The sequence below is a fragment of the Panicum virgatum genome, chromosome 3N (assembly GCF_016808335.1).
Source record: "Panicum virgatum strain AP13 chromosome 3N, P.virgatum_v5, whole genome shotgun sequence".
NCBI lineage: Eukaryota > Viridiplantae > Streptophyta > Magnoliopsida > Poales > Poaceae > Panicum > Panicum virgatum.
This window is the reverse complement of record NC_053147.1, coordinates 7,274,514-7,297,013: the sequence shown is the minus strand read 5'-3', so window position 1 is coordinate 7,297,013 and position 22,500 is coordinate 7,274,514. Positions and strand designations below refer to the sequence as shown.

The 22,500-nt window shown below is 46.9% G+C and overlaps 2 protein-coding genes and 1 pseudogene across 2 annotated transcripts; 1 reads left to right on the top strand and 2 right to left on the bottom strand.

The window, feature by feature from the left end:
• Positions 1–1,985: 1,985 nt before the first annotated feature.
• On the bottom strand, positions 1,986–5,335 carry LOC120664031 (ACT domain-containing protein ACR9-like). Its single transcript, XM_039942993.1, has 6 exons — positions 4,872–5,335; positions 4,107–4,322; positions 3,915–4,020; positions 3,462–3,801; positions 3,075–3,374; positions 1,986–2,993 (listed from the first exon to the last, which is right to left on the bottom strand). The coding sequence occupies exons 1-6, from the start codon at positions 5,101–5,103 to the stop codon at positions 2,838–2,840; spliced, it is 1,350 nt and encodes a 449-aa protein (XP_039798927.1). The 5' UTR covers positions 5,104–5,335; the 3' UTR covers positions 1,986–2,837.
• Positions 5,336–16,713: 11,378 nt separating this feature from the next.
• On the top strand, positions 16,714–17,139 carry LOC120667495 (phospholipase A1-II 7-like). Its single transcript, XM_039947561.1, has one exon. It carries the CDS (start codon positions 16,714–16,716, stop codon positions 17,137–17,139), a length of 426 nt encoding a protein of 141 aa, XP_039803495.1.
• A 3,117-nt stretch (positions 17,140–20,256) lies between these two features.
• On the bottom strand, positions 20,257–22,103 carry LOC120667494 (annotated as a pseudogene).
• Between the last annotated feature and the right edge of the window lie 397 nt (positions 22,104–22,500).

The following is a 22,500-nucleotide window of genomic DNA, read 5'->3' as shown; positions in this document are numbered from 1 at the left end:
AGGGGGACCGTTGCTCCGAGCGGAGCAAAGACGGGGATGAGGGAGGGAGGGAGTGGAAGCAAGGGAGGGGAGGTGGAGGAGAGACGGGGGTAAGGCAGGGGGGAGGAACGCCGGACGCCGGAGGAGCGCCGGGGGCGTCGCCGCCGAGAGCGCAAGGAGCGCTCATCCCCTCAGCAACCCTTCATAACCCTCACTCGGGGTGCAGAAAAATCCATGAAAAGTATCTATGAGAATGAATATGTTTTTTTTGAGATTACACAATACAACTCATACACTAACAACGCACGCACACCCCTATGAATACACGTACATAAATCCTACCCCTATGAGCATCTTCGAAGACTGAGCCGGCAAATCCTCGAGATTGACGAAGTCACCACAGGCGCCTCGCTGTCGACGGGAACGTCGCCTACCACTTAATGCACAATGCCATTAAATCCCAGAATATTCGCTCCCATGGAGAGTCGAAACCAGAACCTCGAATGCTACCGAGACTCTTGTAACCACTAGGCTATAGCCCTTTCGCGTGAGAATGAATATGTGATCTTAAGCTACCGTGGTTCCTTGCATTATTGAGCATGTTGCTGCAAACGACGGACTTGGGCTATGGGAAGCGAAAGCCTCAAAGGCCGGTCGATTCGAGAGAGCCGGCCCGTTAACATTATTAGTTGGGCCTCAAGCGCGCTGGATCGGGCTGCGTTGCTCTGTGTCTGCTAGACTAATGTACTTTGTTTTTTTCCCCAACTGAATGTACTTACGTACTGGCATGCCCGTTAAGAGTTTAAGTATGTTGTTTATTTATGTAATCACAACTATTGTAGGAACTCGCATTCTTTTCCTTCTTATATGATACGGCAGTGCTCCTGTCTTATGTTCAAAAAAAAAACAGTCCGTCAGTCAGACACTTACAATTATACCCATATAAATAGGAAACAAAAGAAAACACGTACATAATTTAAAAACGGAGAGATTATATATATGTTATACAAGCAAACTCGAGTGCTGGGTCAAGCCGAAGCCGATATTTTTTGCACTTGCAGACCTTCCCAAACTAAGACGGCGCTTTTATTTTTAGGCTCATATAATTCATGCTCATGACACTCTAATCATGCTCCTGATATCTTTCTTTATACGAACCTCGCTCCCAAATCCCAATTCGACTTAAACAAGAGCTGCGATAGATACATACTCCTAGATAAGATATTGCCAAGACGACAGCTAGTATGACCGCAGCATTGCCGCACGCATAGAGTAGTGCCGCCCTAGCTTAGCGACCCTCCCGGTGGAAAGGTACCCGGCGCCGATCGATGGATGATCGATGATCATGGCCGTTGGCTGCTGGCATGGCAATCGATGTCCCTGCAAGTTGGGCAAGTGGTCTTGGGTCTTTGGAGACAGGGAAAGCGACGACGACGGCTACGTCATCCTCAGGACCCGCAGCTTGCCACCCTGAAACCATCAGCAGCCGCACAAGTCGCTGTCCAGGATTTGGGTGGATGGGCACTGGCCCTCCTCCCTGCAGCTCTCCCTCTCAGCCTCTCTCTGAATATGCTTGGATGGAATCTCTCCCCCTCCTGCCGCCGCCTTTTCAACTTCAGCTTGGCAGCTTGCAATCACAAATACAAATCCATTTCCTGTTGAAACCGATGAGCTTCCCCGTCTCCCTGCCTCTGAGAACTGGTGCTACTGTAGCAGGTTAGGCGCAAGCATGGGTGCCCTGGCCCTGTATCGTTGATGAGACGAAACCAGGGGCTCTACTGTTTCGGATATGTTTATTCACTGACAGAACGGACCCATGTGCAATGCAGGCAAGCTAGTGTGATAGTATACTTGCAACAAAAAGAATAAAAAGGACAATGGGACGTGGAGAATGGAAAACCGCAGGGACAGGGTGTTGTACATGCCCACTGATGATGATTAGATGCCAATAATGCAGGTGCTTCTTACAGCATTATTATCTGCTCACATTTCCTGAAACAAGTGGCTTTCAGAATACCTCATAGAATTAGTCAGGTACAACAGCATCCATCATCTGCCTACTTTCCGACTTAAATACATATATGCCTTTCCGGATAACCAATTGCACTTGTGCACCATGTCATTTACATTTATGCATCCTTACAAACAAGTACAAATTGCGCTTACATGAGGAGACATGCTTTACATTACACTCTATTCTGAAAGTACTAGCAGCAATCATACAAGAAGGTAGGAAGGAGGCAGGAAAACAAGACAAGGAGGTGAAGCAGATGTAGGAGGACAGCATCTCCACTAAAATAATTTACAACAAACCGGCTCGTGCATGTATCTGTGTCAGCATCCAGTAATCCCCTGAATCAAACAAAAGCTCAATCATTGCTCCAGCGATTTGTACCTCCCACCAAACATGCTCCTTTTTCGATCTTCTCACATCTTTCTTTTGCAACATGTGTATGGGAGATTAACACCATCTCCAGTTTCTCCATTGCCAGCAACCATAGCGTCTACATTGATCAACTCCAGTGAGCATCACTTGCCAAAAGTCTTGCATTGCTTCTTTAAAAATATACTGCCATCTCCGAAATTTCGCAAGATAGCAGAGGGCTGAAGGCTTAAATGAACATTCGGCATGTCCCATCACCATTTACCTTGACAGAGCTGGCAATTGTGGGTCGTTGACAATGGAGCTAGAGATACCAATTTGGTCAGGAAGTGTATCACTTGGACTGCCCACAACATTCAGGATTCGGGAGTGGCCAGAGTTTCAGCCGTTCAGGTACATAATTTACTGGATACATTGGAGCTGACTGTATCAGTCGCCTTCAACCTTTGGATTCTTTGGAGACAGAAACTGAGCCTTAGTTGTAATAGCCCATCAGCGTTTTCCCTACCCTATCGACAACACGGTTCCTATTAGTTGGGCTGTTGGCCAAAGGGAATTCTCTGCTGTCGTCCAGGAGGAATCTGTAGACCTCCCATTGACGCTCAGATGCTGCCTGTCTCCCAATTTCAGCCTGAAATAAACAAGAGTAAATACTAATTCACAATGAGCTAACTTTCTACCATTTTAAGGATAATCGATCTAGAATCCTTACAGAGAAAATGCAGATTCCAAGCGCTTTAAGAGCAAGAGTAGTATCATAGAATACGCGTGGTCGTCCCTTCCCGGATAGCTCAACCGGGTTTGCAACAAGGAGTTCTGTGTCAGGTCCACGACTGACGATCATCACTCTAAGAGGATGGAGCATCTCAGACCTCAGGCGTGACCACAGAGCCTCCTGTTTCTCAGGATCTATAACTTTCTTGCCATCTACTTGTTTGACAAAAAGATCAACCTCTCGACAACCTTTATTAACTGACCCTTTCTTGTCTGATCTGAACCGCCCGTAAAATATCTGAGGCAGAGTATCAAATCATGATATAAGAAAATGCAGGAGTCAATTTAACTGTATACAAGTATGGTCATGCACAGCTCCAAGTACCTGAATGTTGCAGTCCTTCATATTTCTCAAGATGTCATAAATGAGCCCCTTCTGATCAGCGCAAATAATCTGGACCAGTGTGTGTGAGGGGCTCAGGGAATTGTCAAAGTTAATGGTGGCCGTCTGAACCCTTTTCAACTCTGCACTAAGTGAACTTGAGCAGATCTCACTGTCAGCTAGTTCCACCCTGAACAGTTCCTCAGCAGTTTTCGGAGGAAGAGAAGAGAATCCTTGCTGGAACCCTTCTGCTGACAGAACCTCACAGCTTATGGAAGTACCCAAGGTAGCAATAAGCGTTGAGCAAGTCTCTTCTTGCCTTTCTTTCGTATGTAACAGCTCCCTTCAGACAGAAAGACGACAGTCATGTTTTTTGAATTACTGTGTGCAATGCAAATAACCCACACCATTTGGAACAATCAGCGTGTTAAAACTGAGGTTAATATGACAGCTTACATGCCGTCAGTGATAAAGAAGAGATCCACAACTCTTCCATCAGGCGTGGTGGACACCTTCACTCTGTGGATTAAAAGCTCCAGCTCCGATAGTATATGTGTCACGTCTACAAATCACACAGCACGGTCAAGTCGAATTACATTTTCACAGACACTTTTATCATAACGCGTGGATAGATGGTCATTTACATACCATGTAACAGTCCTTTGCGGTCAGGTAGCATGAGCTTGAGGAGGTAGAACTTGGGGGGCCCTGGCTGGCTGATTTCAGGGTAGAAAGGGACTGAGTATGAGGAAGGGCACATGGACATGAGGCGGTTCTTGAGGCTCGCCCACCGGATTTTGATGGATGAGGAGCGGGGCACGACCCAGAACACCACAAAACACCAGTGTCCGTCGGTGGATACATCTGCTTGAATGGCAAAATACTTGAACTTTAGTCAACAACAAAGGACTGCACATATGCAGAATTATGACTTGCAGGTTGTAAGGCTATGCAAAATTAGGGACAAGGAGATGAGCCGGCCGGAGTGTTAAACAGCTAAACAGGCGCATCTCTATCCCGAGCAAGCAGCTGCAGTTTGAGTAGCTCGTAAGTATGTACGGCGCCGTCAAACATAGAAGGCACTAATGATTATAACGACACGACATGAACTGTAGCTAGATTGGTGGCAACTTGGCAGTATAAGAAAAGAAAATGAAGCCTTTCCAGAAGGGCAAAGAAGAGCAGACAAACAACGATGAAGTGAAAAGAGATAGATATCGCCACTACACCACCCAAATCAAACGAGAAATCTGGAAAGGATGTGAAACTATTCTTAAAGAAAAGAAAAAATCGATTTTTGCTGCTGAGTCTATCCAAGCTATTCAATTCGCAATTGCAGGCAGGCAGCCGAGCTTGGGCAAACCGAATTCCATCCAGAGAGCGAAATCGAGGGAACGAGAAGAGGGCGGGTACCGCCGCGGGTGATGCGGAGGCCGAACTCGAGGATGGTGCGGCAGAGGTCGCAGCCGAGGCCGGCCTGGTCGGGGCAGTTGACGGTGATGGCGGTCTCCTCCCCCTCGGCTGCGGCCAGCTGCATGACGACGGCGTCATCCCCTCCAACCGCCGCGGCCGCGGCCGCGCCGCCTCCCAGCACCATCCCGCCCACTTCTCCTCCTGGCCGCGCCGCCACCTCCCCCACCGGCATCACCCGGCCCCGCCGGCGAGATTCCGGATCCTTCCTTGCTTCCCCTCCGCCTCCCTCCCCCTCTCTCTGCTGTTCCTGTCCTCTCCTTTCGGTGGGGAAAGAAACCTCGGAGCGCCGAGCTCCCGTTCGCGGCGCTTATACAAATAAAAAAGTGGAATTTGTGGGGGTAATCAGAAAATAGAAGCGCGAGACGGCAAGAGCACGATGGGTGGTGGTGGTGGTGGCGGCGTCGCCGCAGCGGCTCGGCGGCGGGTTCATCATATCTCTGCCTGCGGTGGGCTGAGTCAGCGCTGCCGGGGTCGGCCAACCGCGCGTTTGAGCCCGGAGGGCCCACCTGCCATTGACTGCACGCGCCGTACAGGTGTCCTCCCCGCCATAAAATGCTACGCGTACTACACAGCTGCCACCACGCGAGGCCCAGCGCAGGTAGTTTGGCACGGTGGGCCCATGGGTAGTACGCGAGATGAACTCTAGCATCCACACGTCATCTCTTGCTGTCCAAACAACTAACAAAGTCGTGTACTCCATATACAACGTTGTACCTTTGTATGTACAATCTTGAAACACGCAAAAACGTACATATATTTTATATAATGTTATTATGTTTGTCATCGAAGAAGAGTTATTCAATCATATTAACCCGAATTTAGTAGTCATCCTACGCAAATTTCATCACTCTCTAGATAATGATTCTCCTTTTGTTTCAACTGTGGTCTTTTTGGTGCAGACATATACAAAATCCTTGCTCTGGGGATCGAGTGAGGAAGCTACCGAGCAATATCGAACCATAGATCACATTTCAATACTAAATAGAGGTTACATATTAAAACTTTCGTGTGTGTATCCTTATCATGAAATTGGAGCATATGTTAATATATGCACAAGATAATCACACGTATACCGTTATGTAGATAAGGAAGGAGCATAATAATCAGGGGCGGAGCTACAGAATAATAGAAGGGGCGTGACGCTTCATAGTATATGTATGATACTGAAACTAATTTGGAGAAAATCTATAAGTGATAAGTGGTTATGAATTTTTCTAGGTGCGGCTGCACCCACTGCTCTCTACCTAGCCCTGCCCCTGATAATATAGACAAAGTAAGTGTTACAGATAATCATGACAACTTCTCTATGTATATGTATCATTGGAAGCGACATATAAAAGGGAAACTCTTAAATGCCACTATGGTAACACAATAATCTTTTATTAGTCCTTGGTCATACATGGTTCGAGAAAAAACGTATCTGTCAACATGATAACAACTCCCAACTTTCTGCAAGAAAAAAACACAAAGTTTAGTTTTCCAACCAACGGAAAACAATAAAAGGATGATAATAGACCCACATTCTTCTATATATAGGAGTCAATTTATATATAGGAAAAATTAAAGATATTAACCGTACTCTCAGCTCCAAGTAAGCCTCCTAAGCCGGATGATGTTCATCCTTTACCTAAAAAAGTAAGCCTCCTAACAAGAGGATGGGCAGAATTTCCTGAAAACAAAAGAAAGAGAACTGCCAGAATCTTCGAATCTGATGATGAAGCTAAAGCAACAAGCCAATAAACTTGGCCGAAGGAGAGGTTGGTGGATGTCGCCGTTGGCTTCGATCGGTTGCTGTTGTCACTTTGCTAGCAGAGGCAGGCTACGTGGTGTGCTGGCTACAGTACAGTCTGGGGACCGGGAGCCGCACGTTCGATTCGATTGCCGAGAGAGAGGGGGAGGGATGCCATGCTGCTGCCGGGATTGATCGAACTCCCCAGTCCCAGGCCAACCAATCTGTTTGCCGTGTCTCGTTCCAGAAGCTTGCTTGCTTAGAGCTTCCTAATTTCAGAAGACCGTACGTCGTGCTTTCTTTGGAATTCCAATTCCACCACGACGGTGTGTCACATGAATTGAATGTATGGGCTCATGGGCATGCTGGCTTGTAAAAGTAAAACTAAGGAAACGTTGTCAAATCCAAAAGCTCCCATGTTCTTGTGCCCGTTCCTGATGACATGACAGCTGGATCGGAGGAGATAAGGTCGAGAAACAACGTGTTTTTTTTTCTTTCATTTGCCTGGCTACGACGAGTCGACGAATGCAAGTAGTATTTGTTTGTTTTTTGCGAAATACTGTAACAGTTCCCTACTAGCTGCCTAGCTGGGAGTAAGATGTGCGCGTGTTTTCTAATTTCAATTCATTTTTTATTTAAATTTCAATTCATTTTTATTTAAATTTCAATTCATTTTTGGCTGCAGGCTGCATTGTATATCGCTGGGCCGTCGCGAATACGATGCACGCCACGTGCTATAGGCTACCTACCTGCATTGTATATATCGGTGGCTATACTGGAGTATATCAGATCAGGCGGCGCCCGCAGTGTGTGTTATATATTGCTGGAGAGGTAGGGACGATGGTGTGCTCCGGATCGCATCGCATCGCATCGCATCGGGACAGGCTGCAGGCACGCATGCTCAGGAACAAGCTGCTAAGATTGCAGTCAAACTCATGGATTGATCTGCCCAGCATATATAGTACGTATTTCTTAGGAAAATAATTAGCGGATGACGACGATGCTCAAGCTGAAACAACTACAAAACTAACCATGCCAATTCGATTTTGATTTTGATTTTGGACACCTGAGGCCCTGAGGGCGGCACACCACAGCAGAGTAGGAGTAGAGTACTCCGCAAGCCGCTAGCCGACCTGCAGCTATAGCCGTATGTCTGCGTACGTACGTGACGGCGACCTGCAACTGCAAGTGACCAGCAGCCTCCAGAGCACCACCACTTGACTCTTTACACACAGTTAGTCCGCCGGTCACCGCACAGACAGCTTAGCTAGCCCAGGCGGCCACGTACCTATATAGGAGTTGTCAATGTTTGATTTAGTAGCGCCAGATTACTGTAGTAAACTTTGACAATCAATTAGTGATATTAAATAAAGAGAGTTTACAAACCTAACTCCACAACCCCTGCGCTACTTCGCGAGATGAATTTAATAAGACATTTGACCACATAATTAGAGAACGGCTGCTACTGTAGCATTATTTTAACAAATCATGAATTAATTAGGCTCTTTATATTCGTTGCGCAAAATTGCATCCATATGTAAAAATATTGTGCAAATAAATTTTATTTAATACTTTGTGCATGTAAGATTCTGTTCGTGTAGGAGCTAGGCGACGCTCTCGATCTCATCTTCGCTCGACCATCTATGGCTGTCTGATTTGACCTGGCGTCCAATCGGTGCGCGGTATCAGCTACGGCGCGCCTCCTGCTCGTATCTTACATACACCCGTCTCATCTGCAATACGTACGATTCCTCAAGTCACAATTACTCACAAAACAATGTCGTTTTCAGAAAGCTTGGGATGCCATCTTTTATACTACTAAGGCTCTATTTGTTTTCAAGAACTTCTTTTTAATCCTTATCACATAAAAAAGAATCTTATTATTTAAGAGTATTAAATAAAATTTGTTCAGAAAACTTTTTGCACTGATGGGTGCTAATTCGCGTGACGAATCTAATTAGTCAAATTAATCTATAATTTGCTACAATGATACTACAATAACTATCCACTAATCGTGAATTAATATACCTCATTAAATTCATCTCGTAATTTAGTCTTAGATTCTGCCGTTAGTTTTGTAATTAAATTTTATTTTATACTTATAAATATCAAGATTCACTTTGATGTGATATGGTCTAAAGTTTAACCCTTGGATCCAAACAAACGGTAAGATCTTCATTTTTCTTCTTTTGCGAGTGGACGTCCTGTAAAAACATTTGATCTTGCAGTATCTTCCTTTTCTTCGTGTCAACGAAAATCTGAATTGAGACGTCGACGTCAACAGATTTGAAGGCGTCACACGACCTGAGCCCAGAAAATAAGGCCCACGTACGTTTGTCTGCGGCCCACGAACTCGGCCCAGCTTGTACCAATTGAAGCCCGCATAGAGGAAGGAAGGAAGGAGATCACGACTTTGGTCCGGCCGCAGCGTCTTTTTTATTTTTGTATTTTTCAAATTTTTTTTTACAGAAATATATTTTTGGTTTTAGATTTTACAGATCTATACCGCTACCGCCCGGTAGGGGGCGGTAGGGACTTATATATAAAAAAAAATATTTTTTTGCGCAGAGGTCCTTGGCGGGAGCCTGCCGCCCCCCCGCCGGGCGGCAGGGGGCCTGCCGCCCGGCAGAGGGGCGGCAGGCTCCCACCCCTAATATAAAACTCTGCCCCTTCTCTCTGCGCCCTCATTTTCTGCCCACGAGATCCAGAGAGGGGAGAGGGAGAGAGGAGGGGTGAGGGAGGTAATTCCACCGGCGAAGCCCTGCCGGATTTTGGATCCAAACCGCAGGTAACCAATATTTCTCAACTATTATAGACTTGTTTCTAAAAAAATTATGAATTAGAATAGATTTAGTTTTTGGATAGTGAAATGTACAATAGTAAACTTAGAATGACAGTACCTTATTATTATTGCAGCATAAGGCAATGGCTGCCTCCAATTCTGTTGGATTTTCATGGATCGAAGAAAAATCTAGTATATTTCTTGAGATCATGACACGTCTTGTAATCAGTAAGAAGTTGGATCCATTAGCAGATTGTACGATAGAGATGGTGTTGTCCAAATTAGTTGAGTTTAAAGATTTGACATTGTTTCGAGGTATTACAATACAAGATTTAAAGGAACAACTGCTAGAACGTCGGAAGATATACATGAGGGTATGTGAACTAGCGAATCATCCTTATGTTATTGGATTCTTACAAATTACTTGTAAGATATGGATGCGGCCAGAGGTGTATGAGATGCACATTAAGATAACTCTTATTTAGTTCTAATCACGTCCGTTATTTGTAATCCATATTTACGAAATAGTAAAAATTTTGTGTAATTATATGCTAGGATTACCCCGAGGACACGGAGTTGATTAACAAATCGATACCAAATTTCCGTAAATTGGTATGTATCTTCGGTGGAATTATGTCGCAAACTAGACGAAGGAGGTGGAAAAGATCTTCGGGTGATAGTTCTCGGACTCCGCAAGAACAGATGACCGGAGGTTCGTCAAGTCATGCTGCATCACCTCGAGCACCTAGTTGTGTTAACTGGGATGACGATATGGATGACATCATGCCCCCCAAATCATGGCCTCGAACACCTGATGTTCCTCCCCCTGTACATGAACCTAGAACCAGAAAAGAGAGAAAAGGAAAGTCGAGAGGTTCATCAAGTAATGTTGCACCACCTACAGCACCACCATCTGTCAACTGGGATGACGATTTAGATGATTTCATGACATGATCTGTAACATATGATGGACATCAGTTTTAGATTGTGATGTAAATTGTGACGGGACGCCTGTACTTTTAATTGAAATACTTATATGTTTACTATGTTTGATTGTAATGATTATATTTATGATACAATACCACATAAGATACAATGAACGAAATATAAATAGAACGTTAAACAAAATACCACATAACATATTACATTGAAAGTTTCATTCGTTACAACCAAATTCGAGACAAATGCATAATATATTTAGTTTCGTACACACAAATGCATTGCAAGCTGTTACGTGCACAACTAGATGCGGCGAATTCTTGTAGGTGGAGCCGATCCATGCGTCGGATTCCCGGAAGGTCCAGCTTCGACAGCAACAGTGGGTACAGAAAGCTGTGGGCACTTCTTGTAAGTGTGACCGTCCGCTCCACACAAGTTGCAATGTTTTTTCTTCTTTCCAGCCTCGGACTCGTCCATTCCGTTCCGGATCCGACGTGTCTGCCGTCGGCTTATGCCCCGCTTCGTAGCTGCATCAGGGATGAGAATTGGATGGGGATTTTTTTTGAGTGAATGGGCCTAGAATGCCGATGCCGTATATCTCATGACACCAAGTCTGTGCTGCGGCTTCTTTTGTGAAATATTGAGAAACATATGACGCAGCATCTAACCCAGATACAGAACAAGCCGCGATGACATGGGAGCATGGTAAGTGATGCACCTTTGGCTTCTGACATCGGCAGAACACTCCCCCGTCAATGATTATCAAAACTTCTTGAATTACCCTTTGTCTGCGGACACCCTGTCCGGTCCTGTCCCTGCATGATACCTCAAATCTTTGCTCCTTTGTGCCCATCGATATGACTGAGTGAAATCGAGCCTTTTCAATTTTTTTCTCCATGTACTCATTGACCCTTCTGCAAAAATACACTCCTGGATCATTAAGTAAGGGAGCGGCTGATGCGTATCGCTCCCGAAAATACCTTATACATCTATACATGATGAACTCAACAATGCCAACAAGAGGAAATCCACGAACACGACGCATTACCATATTGTAACATTCAGCATGGTTGGTCGTCTCAATCCCATAACGTCTCCCATCTGTGTCATACAGAAGTGACCACTTCTCTTTAGGCGCACCATCAATCCACTGTGAAAATGACTTAGCATGTCCAACTAATGAATCTGTAGAACGTCTCCTGCTGGATGATGAGGCCTGGCTCTTAAGCAATTCAGCGCTCATGTCATCAATTATACCCCACAAAACATCAAACTTCTTCTGCTGATTCTGAGTGCACAATCGGTTGAACAAATTCATCAGATCCTTATTCTTGAACCGCTCATAAAAGTTAGCAGCCATATGCCTCACACACCACCTATTGACAATATCTGGCCATATAGGAGGTGAAAATTGACTATCTGCTTGTTGCAATCAATTCCGATTGCCGTCAATATTGTTCCCTTATATTTCCCTGTCAGGAAAGTGCCGTCAATACACAGAACAGGAAGACAATAAATGAATGCCCTCACACATGCTCCAATGCAGAAGAAAGCTCGCAGCAGAATGCTTGGCCCCCCTGACAAGCTCGGTACACTATATGTATCAAAAGCACTTCCAGGATTTCTGTGCACAATTGCTTCAAGCATACGAGGTAGGTTGTCATATGATGCTTCATAAGTGTCAAACCTCATCTCAAATACTTTTTGTTTAGCACGCCAAGCCTTTGCATAGCTGATCACATACTGGAAATTCTGTTCAATGTCCCTAATTATCAATGCAGGCTCATAATCTATTTTGTCAAGAATCACCACATACATCTTCTTAGCCACAAAAGTTGATGTGATATTACGATGATGTCCCACAACACCTATCAATCTACAAGTATGTGGTGTAACAATTGAACATTCCCAGTGTGTCTTGAACTTTCCTTTGTATGCATGCACTCGTCATGTACAGTCTCTATCTGCACACCTCACCTCGTATTCTTTGCTGCTAGATTTCAGTACTATGAATTCCTTCCTCAGAGATACAGCCCAGAGCTTCACAGCATCCTTCACATCCTCAATGGTACGATATTTTGCCCCTTGTATGACCTCATTCACTCTGTATTCAAACTCCGGACATCTAATATCTTGTACCACTGGATTACCAAAACCCTCTTTACGCCATTCACCTAGCACTGGGAAGCGCTCATCGTCCTCATCGTCCGATGAGTCCCCACATTGCTCTATTATTTGTGCATCCTGGTCTTCTTTCTCCATGTCCTCCACAATTCCAGGTATCCGCTCGCCTTCATCTGCTAAACCTTGTGGTTCTGGTTCTGGTTCTGGTTCTGGAGCTTGCATGTTCACTTTTTCTTTATCCTCTTCTATCTGTTCATTGTAGTCAGATGTTGTGTGTGTTGACCCTTCACCTAAATCACCGGTCTTCTGGGGAATCTGAATTACCATTGCGAGAGGCCACCCACTTTCAAGAGCTGCGTGCATGTAATGTTGCCATTCTTCCGTACTACTTATATGCGTCAACTCCCAGAAATCCCCATTAGTTTCCCAGAAAGTTAAGGTATGAACCGTAAGCAAATGGGTCTTTGGATTCACATTGAACATCCTGTGAAGACATTTCTGTATGGACTCAAAACTCATCTCTAGGGGTTTATCTAGACTGCACTGTCTTCTTTCCAATGCTGATAGATTTACTCCATAGGAATCATGAGTAATTCTATAGAAGTCACCGTAATGAACTTGAAATGCCACTTTGCTCGACATATCTGGCCATGCAAAGACTTCATTTTAATTAATCTAATATCTACAAATATACTATGGCTTCAATTATAACCACTAATCCGAACCCTAAGTGCTTACAATAATAAAAAATACTAATCATAAAATTAAACATACAAAAAATCTGGAATGACAAAGTTGAGAAATATTAGTTACATGCGGTTTGGATCCAAAATCCGGCAGGGCTTCGCCGGTGGAATTACCTCCCTCACCCCTCCTCTCTCCCTCTCCCCTCTCTGGATCTCGTGGGCAGAAAATGAGGGCGCAGAGGGAAGGGACGGAGTTTTATATTAGGGGTGGGAGCCTGCCGCCCCTCTGCCGGGCGGCAGGCTCCCGCCAAAGACCTCTGCGTAAAAAAATATATTTTTATTTACATATAGGTCACTACCGCCTCCCTACCGGGCGGTAGGCCCCCTGCTGGGCGGTAGGGGTATACATCTGTAAAATCTAAAACCAAAAATATATTTCTGTAATTTTTTTTAAAAAAATACAAAAACAAAAAAGACGCCCGGCCGCGGCGGCGGCGCAGCCGGCCCGGTGATGAAGACGTTCGATCCGTGACCCATGCTTCCGGCGGGAGAGGAGCTGAAAACGCAACTGGCCATGCATGCCTACCAAGTGTTTGCCCTGTCAATGAACAATTACAATCTACTAGATGAATGCCCGTGCGTTGCTACATGTAAAAGATCAAATGTAAATGGCACAAATCATGCCAACAATAATAATAACCATTGAGTAATATTTCCATCCCAAACATATTGAGGTGCATCAAACCCGTAGGTATAACACTGTGTTATCTTACAAGCTCGAATGTGTGGCTCGTCTAAATACATGTAAGCTTGTGAGATGTGAATTAGTTAAAGTTAACAACAGATGCATCAATAGCCAAGATCAGTATTAGTAATTGGCAATTTAATTAGTTTGCTTTTGCTTTGCATGTACATGAAAAGCACTTGTCTTGGGTGATCCAGCAATGTTAGGGATGACAAAACCAGTAGGAACCGGGGTCGGGGAGGAGAGGGGAGGATGATCCTACGGCGCGGGTGGATTTGTTCGTCTGGACGCTTGATCGGACGGGCGACACTGAGCGCTGGCTGATCCAAAATGCGTTCGCGCTGGTCGCACGTAGGCGACGGACGACACACCCCGGCGTCCCGCTTACACGATTTTTAGGAGTAGAGATCTATGCACTCTCTGACAATAATGACATACTAACCTGAAAGCGGAGAGACATTTCAAGCTTGAGATCCAAAAAACAAAACATTAATCTGGAAATATGCAAGACTTGTCCCTATGGTGGCCAAGGGTTTCTTCATCTTATTTTCTTATTACATTGAGCGCAGAACAAATGTAGAAAAAACTATGACTTAGGGTTCCTTGCTTCTCATGTTCTCCATGTATGTTTTTTGGTCAAGAGTTATGATACTTTAAAACCCCTGTAGATCCCAAAAGATTTTTGTGGAAAAACGAAAAAAGAATACAAAGGAGTTCATTTTTCATCTTGACCTTGGTTGCTCTTCAATACCCAAAACTCTTCAAATTTCTCAAGCAAGCAACCAGAAGGACCCTGGAAACTTCTTTTAGGAGCGTTCATGTATTGTGGGGAGAAGAATAAGCTTGTAACGTAATTATTATTATTATTTTCTTTTACTACCAATAATATGATAGTAAAATCATATATATATTACAAGTCCAATGTATGGGTTATTTTCACTTGTAGTATGGGGAATTAAAAAAGCACAAATAATAACTTATATTTGTATGTTTTCTCTTAAGCTTATTGGCACTTCCAAACAGATAATTTTCTTATGCTTTAGCCCCCATGGTGATGGGGGTAGAGGTAATGGGTACCCCCAGAACCCACGATTAAGCGATAAAGACCCAATGAGGATAAGATAGGCACGGCCCGAGGCGGGCGCAACCGGCCCACTGGGAGTCGACTCCTGAGGGGAGCGCCACCCCCGGTCCGACCCCCGCGAGGAAGTGTCCGCCTCGCCCGACCCTCGTGAAGGGACTTCCGCCTCATCGGACACTTACGTAGAAATATCGCGCCGACCCCTGCGGAAGGGGTGGGAGCGGGTCCACAAGGCGGTTTGACCATACCGCGGACTCGAAGACTATCATTAGCCTAGGAAAGGCCCGCATGGGCTGACAAGACCATTCGCCCCTGCCACAGCACGAGCTCGGGCAAGGGCGGCAGCAGTCCGATGTGACAATGCCTCACCGATGGGATAGAGCACCCCCCTCCCCCGCTCCAAAGTCAGCTCTAAAGACGGAAGACTGTCCTTAGGGACTGGGAGGAGGACGCCCCCTCCTGCCAACACCAGCACCGCCAGCAAAGTGATTATCAACACATGTCCCTGCGATGGGACGGTAGTTACAGCACGCCATGACTTTCTTTCACCCGTCATGATCACCAGGAGCGGAAGACGGGGAAAGAAGATTGCCACCGAAGGAATATGTGACTAGGGACCGTACCGAGGCCGACCAACCAGAAGAAGGGATGGCCGAGACACATCCGACCGCCTAGTCTTTCCCTTTCTCACTTTTCCATCCTTTTAGTATCCGACCCCCAATCTCCCTTGGGCTATAAAAGGGATGGGGGTACCCCATGCAAAGGGGACGGACCCGATCAATCAATGAGACCACACACACATGCCCACGCATACTCACTCGTTTCCACTAGAGACTTGGGAGTCCCGTTCCCTCTCTCGCCTGTTTGTAACCCATACTGCAAACTTTGAGTGCAAGAGCGCGAGAGCGCGAGAGCTCGAACTGGACGTAGGGACATTCTGGCCGAACCTAAACCCTCGTGTCGAATCCTTGCGTTACCATCCGGAGTAGCGACGCGCTTACAAGTTTACTAGCCGGTGATACGGAACACCGACACATAGTTTTGTACTTTTCCAGTCGATATGAGTAAAATAAGATAATATGTTATTGGACAAAATTCTTTTGTCCTATACATGCACAGTTTTTAATAGATGCGACGTTTTCTGTGAACCTTTCTGTTATACATTGAGCAAAGTTATAAATCTAAAACTGTAGAACAGGAAATGTTAAATTTTCCTAGCACTATGAATCGGTGCCATCCTCCAATTTTGGAGACGCAAATGCGGTGTATTATTTTTCAACACATAATTAGTTTTTTTTCTTTTGTGCTGGCCAGTTTTGTGTTTGATAACTAATTTTCTTTGTGGACATGCTAGTCTGTAGATACAGAATTAAATAATTTTATTGATCCAACAACTAAATGATGCGCCCTCTTCTTTCTCTTCTGTAATGCTATTATACCTGGTCAAACCGTATCATGCATTTGAAATGAGAGACTAGTAATAAGTTGAATATTTATTAAAAAAGACACATCCAATTCGAAGCAGGTGATCTGCATTTCTGCACAACACTACTGCACATAGTGCTATATAAATGTGGCACCAGGCTGAAGCATTTTGAGAAACCTGAACAAAGCACAATAGCTTTAGCTGTGGCGACGGTGAGTAGCCAAAGGTTTCTGATTAACCAGCGGCAAACAAGCAGCTAGTGCACCCACGATGCTTCGAGGCATAGCCAACAGGTGGCGCGAGCTCCACGGCAAGGACTCGTGGAAGGGCCTCCTGGACCCGCTCGACATCGACCTCCGCAGGTCCTTCATCTCCTACGGCGAGCTCGCGCAGGCCACCTACGACGGCTTCAACCGCGAGAAGCGCTCGCCGCACGCCGGCGCGTGCCTGTACGGCCACTCCGACCTGCTGGCCGCGTCGGGCGCGTCGGCCGCCGCCGACTACGCCGTCACCAAGTTCGTGTACGCCACGTCGGCGCTGCCCGTGCCGGACGCGTTCCTCCGCCTGGCGCTGCCGGAGCTCAAGGACGCGTGGTGCAGGGAGTCCAACTGGATCGGGTACGTCGCGGCGGCGACCGACGAGGGCGCGGCCAGGCTGGGGCGGCGCGACATCGTCGTGGCGTGGCGGGAACCATGAGGAACCTGGAGTGGGCCAACGACTTCGACTTCACGCCGGTGCCCGCCGCGCCGGTGCTGGGCTCCGCGGCGGCCGCGCACCCGCTCGCCATGGCGCACAGGGGCTTCCTGTCGTTGTACAGGTCCAGCAACGCAAACTCCAAGTTCAACAAGTTCAGTGCCAGAGATCAGGCAAGTCCGCGCACAGAGCACTCTCTCAAAGCTTCTCACAAGCTAGATATGACACTAAGCTTTGCTAGGATGGTTGGAGATGTTAGTTTGCTTGGGCAACACTTCCTTTAACTTTTCTAGCGTCCAACCATATGCAGCAACCGGCCTTGGGGGGTATATATAGCCCACACATCCCAAAAGAGCCGTTGGAAAAGTGGCCGACAAAAAACGCCATCACCGGTTAAATCGATGATCCACTTTGTGTCATCACCGGTTTAACCGGTGAGCACATTTTTCCAACTAGCTGTTATACTTCAACGGCTATCTTAATCAACCGACGTAATCAACCGGTGAATGTATCTTTATCGCCGGTTTAACCGGTGCATGTAACTGTTCTAAAGTTCCCGAAAACCAACTCTCTGGACAACTACACCGACGTTCACTTTGTCTTGATCGCCGGTTTAACCGGTGCCTGTAAAACTCTTGCTGCTTCTTCGGCCTCCAAGTCCATTACACTGGTGAGTGTAAAACACCTAACGCCGGTTAATCCGGTGCCAAACCCTAGCTCGCAGCTTCTGTGTTCATTGCACCGATGAGTGCAATTTGCTCATCATCGGTTTAACCGGTGATAGCAAAATTGTAACAGAACCGTCCAAATTAGACCGGCTTAAGTGCGCTAACTATCATTTTAAGTATTAATCAAGTCACCACGTACTTAAAACGATGTAATCCGGCAGCCTGCTGGGTTAAGGATCGAAAACACCGGAAGTCTCACCCGAAGGCGAGCACAGATGATTACAAGCAGACTAAAGTTCAGAAATTAAGTTTACAAAGCAAAGTATTACAATTAAGTTTAAATAAAAGTTATCAGAGTTAAAAGTGCAGTGGAAATTTAGAAAAGAGGTTCAGTTTGAAAAACCACGAGATCTACGAAGTCGGGAGGATGTCACATCGAGCCCACCGACGTGAATCCTGGTCAGCTTCCACCAACAATATATAACTGAAAACAGGGTAACAACAAACCCTGAGTATACTAATACTCAGTAAGGCTTACCCGACTATGGTATATACTTAGCCGACTCCTAGACATGCGGGCTTTTGGCTCTGGGGTTTGTTTTGCTGAAACGTCGATAGTAGTGAATCCTTGCTTTCAATATTTTAGTTCAAGTTTAATATATCGAATACCAACTAGATTTGCTTAAGTATCTAGAGCACACATGGTAGATCAAATTAATTCTTCAAAACAACAGAAACAACATTCCATCTTCACCTTTCAATGCTTATTCCACTTCTTACTACGACGTGACGTAGTGACCAAGGTTCTCTTAACCGAGAGAGATTGAAATTTGGCCAAAATAGAAATTGTAGAGGAAAAGAAGATCTACAACTTTCGTTTAGGGCGAAAGTTGATTTGAGGCTTGGATTAGGGAGAAAAACGAGATCGAACGTAGCTAAGTCGATGAACACTATGCGTGCCTAATTAACTCTAATGACCAAATTAGAATCATGATTAGCAAATTAAGCACAAAATTAACACCGGGGTGTTACAAAAATGTCTCTGTCTTGTTTGTTTTGACTTGATTTCTTCACGGTCTCTTCAATTCTTTGTCCTTTGGACCGAAGAGGTGGAACCACCGTAGGTGCGGCCCTTCGGGCCTAGCTACGCCTATTTTCTCTTTGTCATCACTTGAATCTAAAAGTCTGAGAATGGTCATCTTAACAATCATATTAGTCCAAGTGTTGTGTTGTCTATATCAATCACCAAAACATTATATTGAAATATGGTATGAGAGGTCATTTTCGCTACATGCGGCCAGCTGCCTGTGCACCTGCGCCCCATGGTCGGCTCCCGCGGCGGAGGCGGCGCCCTGCTCCCGCAGACATGGCGGCCCGCGCGCACCTCCGCGGCGGCGGCGGCCGGCTCCCACAGCGGTGGCGGCCCGTGCGGCCCTCCGCGGCGGCGGTGGCCGGCTCTCGCAACGGTGGCGGCCGTGCGTCCCACGGCGGTGGCGGCCTGCTCCCACGCGCTCCAGAGATAAGGTGGGAGAGATGAGTGGTAGATAATGAGAGATGAGAGATGGGAGAGATGAGTGGCCAGGACTTAAAATATCGTGGAGGGAAAGTGGGCGGCTATCTTTGGTGCCGGTTGGTTGTTTCAACCGGTGCTGAAAGTCATGTTTTAGTCCCGGTGCATGCCATCACCCGGAACTAAATCATCTTTCCTTCATTAGTCCCGGGCAGTGATATAGTTCGATGCTGATTCTTAATCATTAGTACCGGATTGTGCTACGATCAGGTACCAAAAGTTCTCTCTAGACACCTTAAGCCATCGGTCCGGCTAAAAGTACCGACTGCAATTGCAGCCAGTAATGATGCTCACATCAGCACCCGTTGCAATTGCAGCTGGTACTTTTAGGCTGGACCGAAGGCTTGTTTTCTAGTAGTGAATTTCAAAAATTCTCACAAAAATAAGAAATATTCAACAATTAATCCAACAACTCTAACATAGTAGTCATTAGATCTATTATCTTTTCTAATAAATTACCTACCTCTGCCATATGAAAATAGACTCAAGTTACCCCTAAACATGTTTCTAAATTACCCACCTCTATCATTATAAAAAAAAATCTAAAGTAACCGCAATCTAGAGTAACCCCCTAATCCAAGACTTCATGCAAGCCTAGTAGTTAAACTTTCTTTCGCTCGATCCTGCGCAAACCTTATGCGCTCATATATTATGCACGAATAAGTATATGCTTAGTGGAGGTTTTGTAAGAGTTTCATTCTCATTAAATAAAACAATCTTTTAAGCTTTGAATGTTTCAAGTAAACTTTAATTTGGGTTACAAAATATCCATCTCAACGAATTGGAAGAAAGGAAACTATACTTTCTCGTCATTTCTAAGAAGCTTTTGATCGTCATTTTTAAGAAGCTTTTGAGAAATTGAGAACCAAGCTAGGTTATTAACTAGATTTCCTTGAAGTCCTTGAGCGTCCAGTGACCGTCGGCGCCCCTAACCATCCACTTGTTCTGCGGCACCCACCAATTCGCCGGCACCGGGTACTCGTCCTTGAGCGCGTCGGCGCCCTTGTTCACCAGCGCCACGTCGCCGTCCACCTCCAGCTTGAACCCTCCGGCGCTTCCCTGCTCGCCGGCGACGCCGTGCAGGTAGCACTCGATGTTGTGGAGCGTCTGCAACGTGCCCGGCGACCTCAGGTACGGCGACCGGCCCGTGTCGACGGGCAGCACCACGGCGACGTCCACGTACGCGAGCGGCGGGGCCACCGGCACGAGGTCGCCGGCGTTCTTCACGTGGAGGGCCCTCAGGTCCCGGAACGAGCGGAAGGCGGCCCTGAAGAAACGGTCCCCGACGTGCGGGCACCCGAACACGACGGCCGTCACCGGGCAGGGAGGCTTGGTGGAGCCGCCGGCGGGCACCTTCAGGCCGTTGGCGACGATGTCGACGGAGTTGAGGATGGAGAGCGCCGCGCCGAGGCTGTGGCCGGTGATGGTGATGCTGGTCACCTCGTGCTTGTACCATCAGCCTCCTCACCTCCACGAAGACCTGCGCGCACGTACTAGGCGTGAAACATTTTTTTTGTTAATAAGATTTTTAAAGCTGTGTTATCAATCTATAGTTGGGAAAGGAAGATGACTCGAAGCCGGTTGGATCTGAACCGTCTGGTGAGGTTCGTCAATTGAAAAAAAGATTCAGATTTCTGAGGTTTATCATCTCGTTAAGCCGGCCGCCGGTGTGCACGTTGCCACGTTCAAGCCTGCTTAAGAATTCATGGCTGTAGAGTGTGGACGCACTACCGGAAAACGCAAGTTTGCCGAGTGCCAGAGCACGGGCACTCGGCAAAGCTCCTCTTTGCCAAGTGCCCGAAAAAAGGCACTCGGCAAAGCCTTCTTTGTTGTCAGAGGCTTTGCCGAGTGATCTTACACTCGGCAAAGCGTTCGCCGAGTGTATAACGGACTTTGCCGAGTGTGCCTGACACTCGGCAAAAAAGCTGAATCCGGTAGTGACGACTATGCATAGCTTGTACATCATCATCATGTACAAGATGTACTGATGAACATGAGTACATGCTGATTGCATAGGATACGACGATCGGAGATGGAGCGTATTAGCTTGCCTGATCTCTGGCGCTGGCCTTGTTGTACTTGGAGTTGGCGTTGCTGGACGTGTACACGGAGAGGAAGCCCTGGTGCACCAGGGCGAGCGGGTTCGCGGCGGCCGCGGCGCCCAGCACCGGCGCGGCGGACACCGGCTCGAAGGCCAGGTCGTTGGCCCACTCCAGGTCGCTCACGGTCCCGCGCCACGCCACGACGATGTCGCGCTGCCCCAGCTCCGCCACGCCCTCGTCCGTGGCCATGGCGACGTAGCCCATCCAGTTGGACTCCCGGCACCACGCGTCCCTGAGCTCCGGCAGCGGCAGGAGGAGGACCGACTCCGGCACGGGCACCGCCGACGTGGCGTACACGAACTTGATGACGGCGTAGCGGCCGGCGGCGGCGGCCGCGCCCACGCCTGGCAGCAGGTCGGAGCGCCCGTACAGGCACGCGCCGGCGTGCGGCGAGCGCCTCTCGCGGTTGAAGCCGTCGTAGGTGGCCTGCGCCAGCTCGCCGTAGGCGATGATGGACCTGCGCAGGTCGATGTCGAGCGGGTCCAGGAGGCCATTCCACGAGCGGTTGCCCTGGATCTCGCGCCACCGGGTGGCCGCCGTGCTTCCAGGCGACGGCGTCGGCGCGGCTGCACCCGGTGATGGAACCAGCAAGCACAAAAGGAGGGAGGAAACTAGCAGCGGCACCATCTCTGCACCTCACGCTGCTTCCTGCTTCATCAATTGATCATTTCGTCTTGGCTGGCTACAAGCCTAGCTACAATGCTGACAGCCTTGTCTGGTTCATTCGTCTATATATCTCAGATTTCTTTGCTTCAGACTATTGGTCTGTATTTGTATAAATATTAGTATATTACACATTCATGCATATGTGCAGGTTGCTTCGCTAGAATGATCAATGATGTTACATTTGCAATAATTCTACTAGTCAACCTACAGCAGCTTAATTAAGCGTGATCCAAATGCTTTTTTTTTTCTCAATTCGTTTGTCAAAGAGGCATTCAGGAATGAATTATTGTGGCTTCAGACACCTGGCTTCAATTTGGCTAAGGGATACAGGTGGCTCAAGCTCAAAGGAATGGGCATG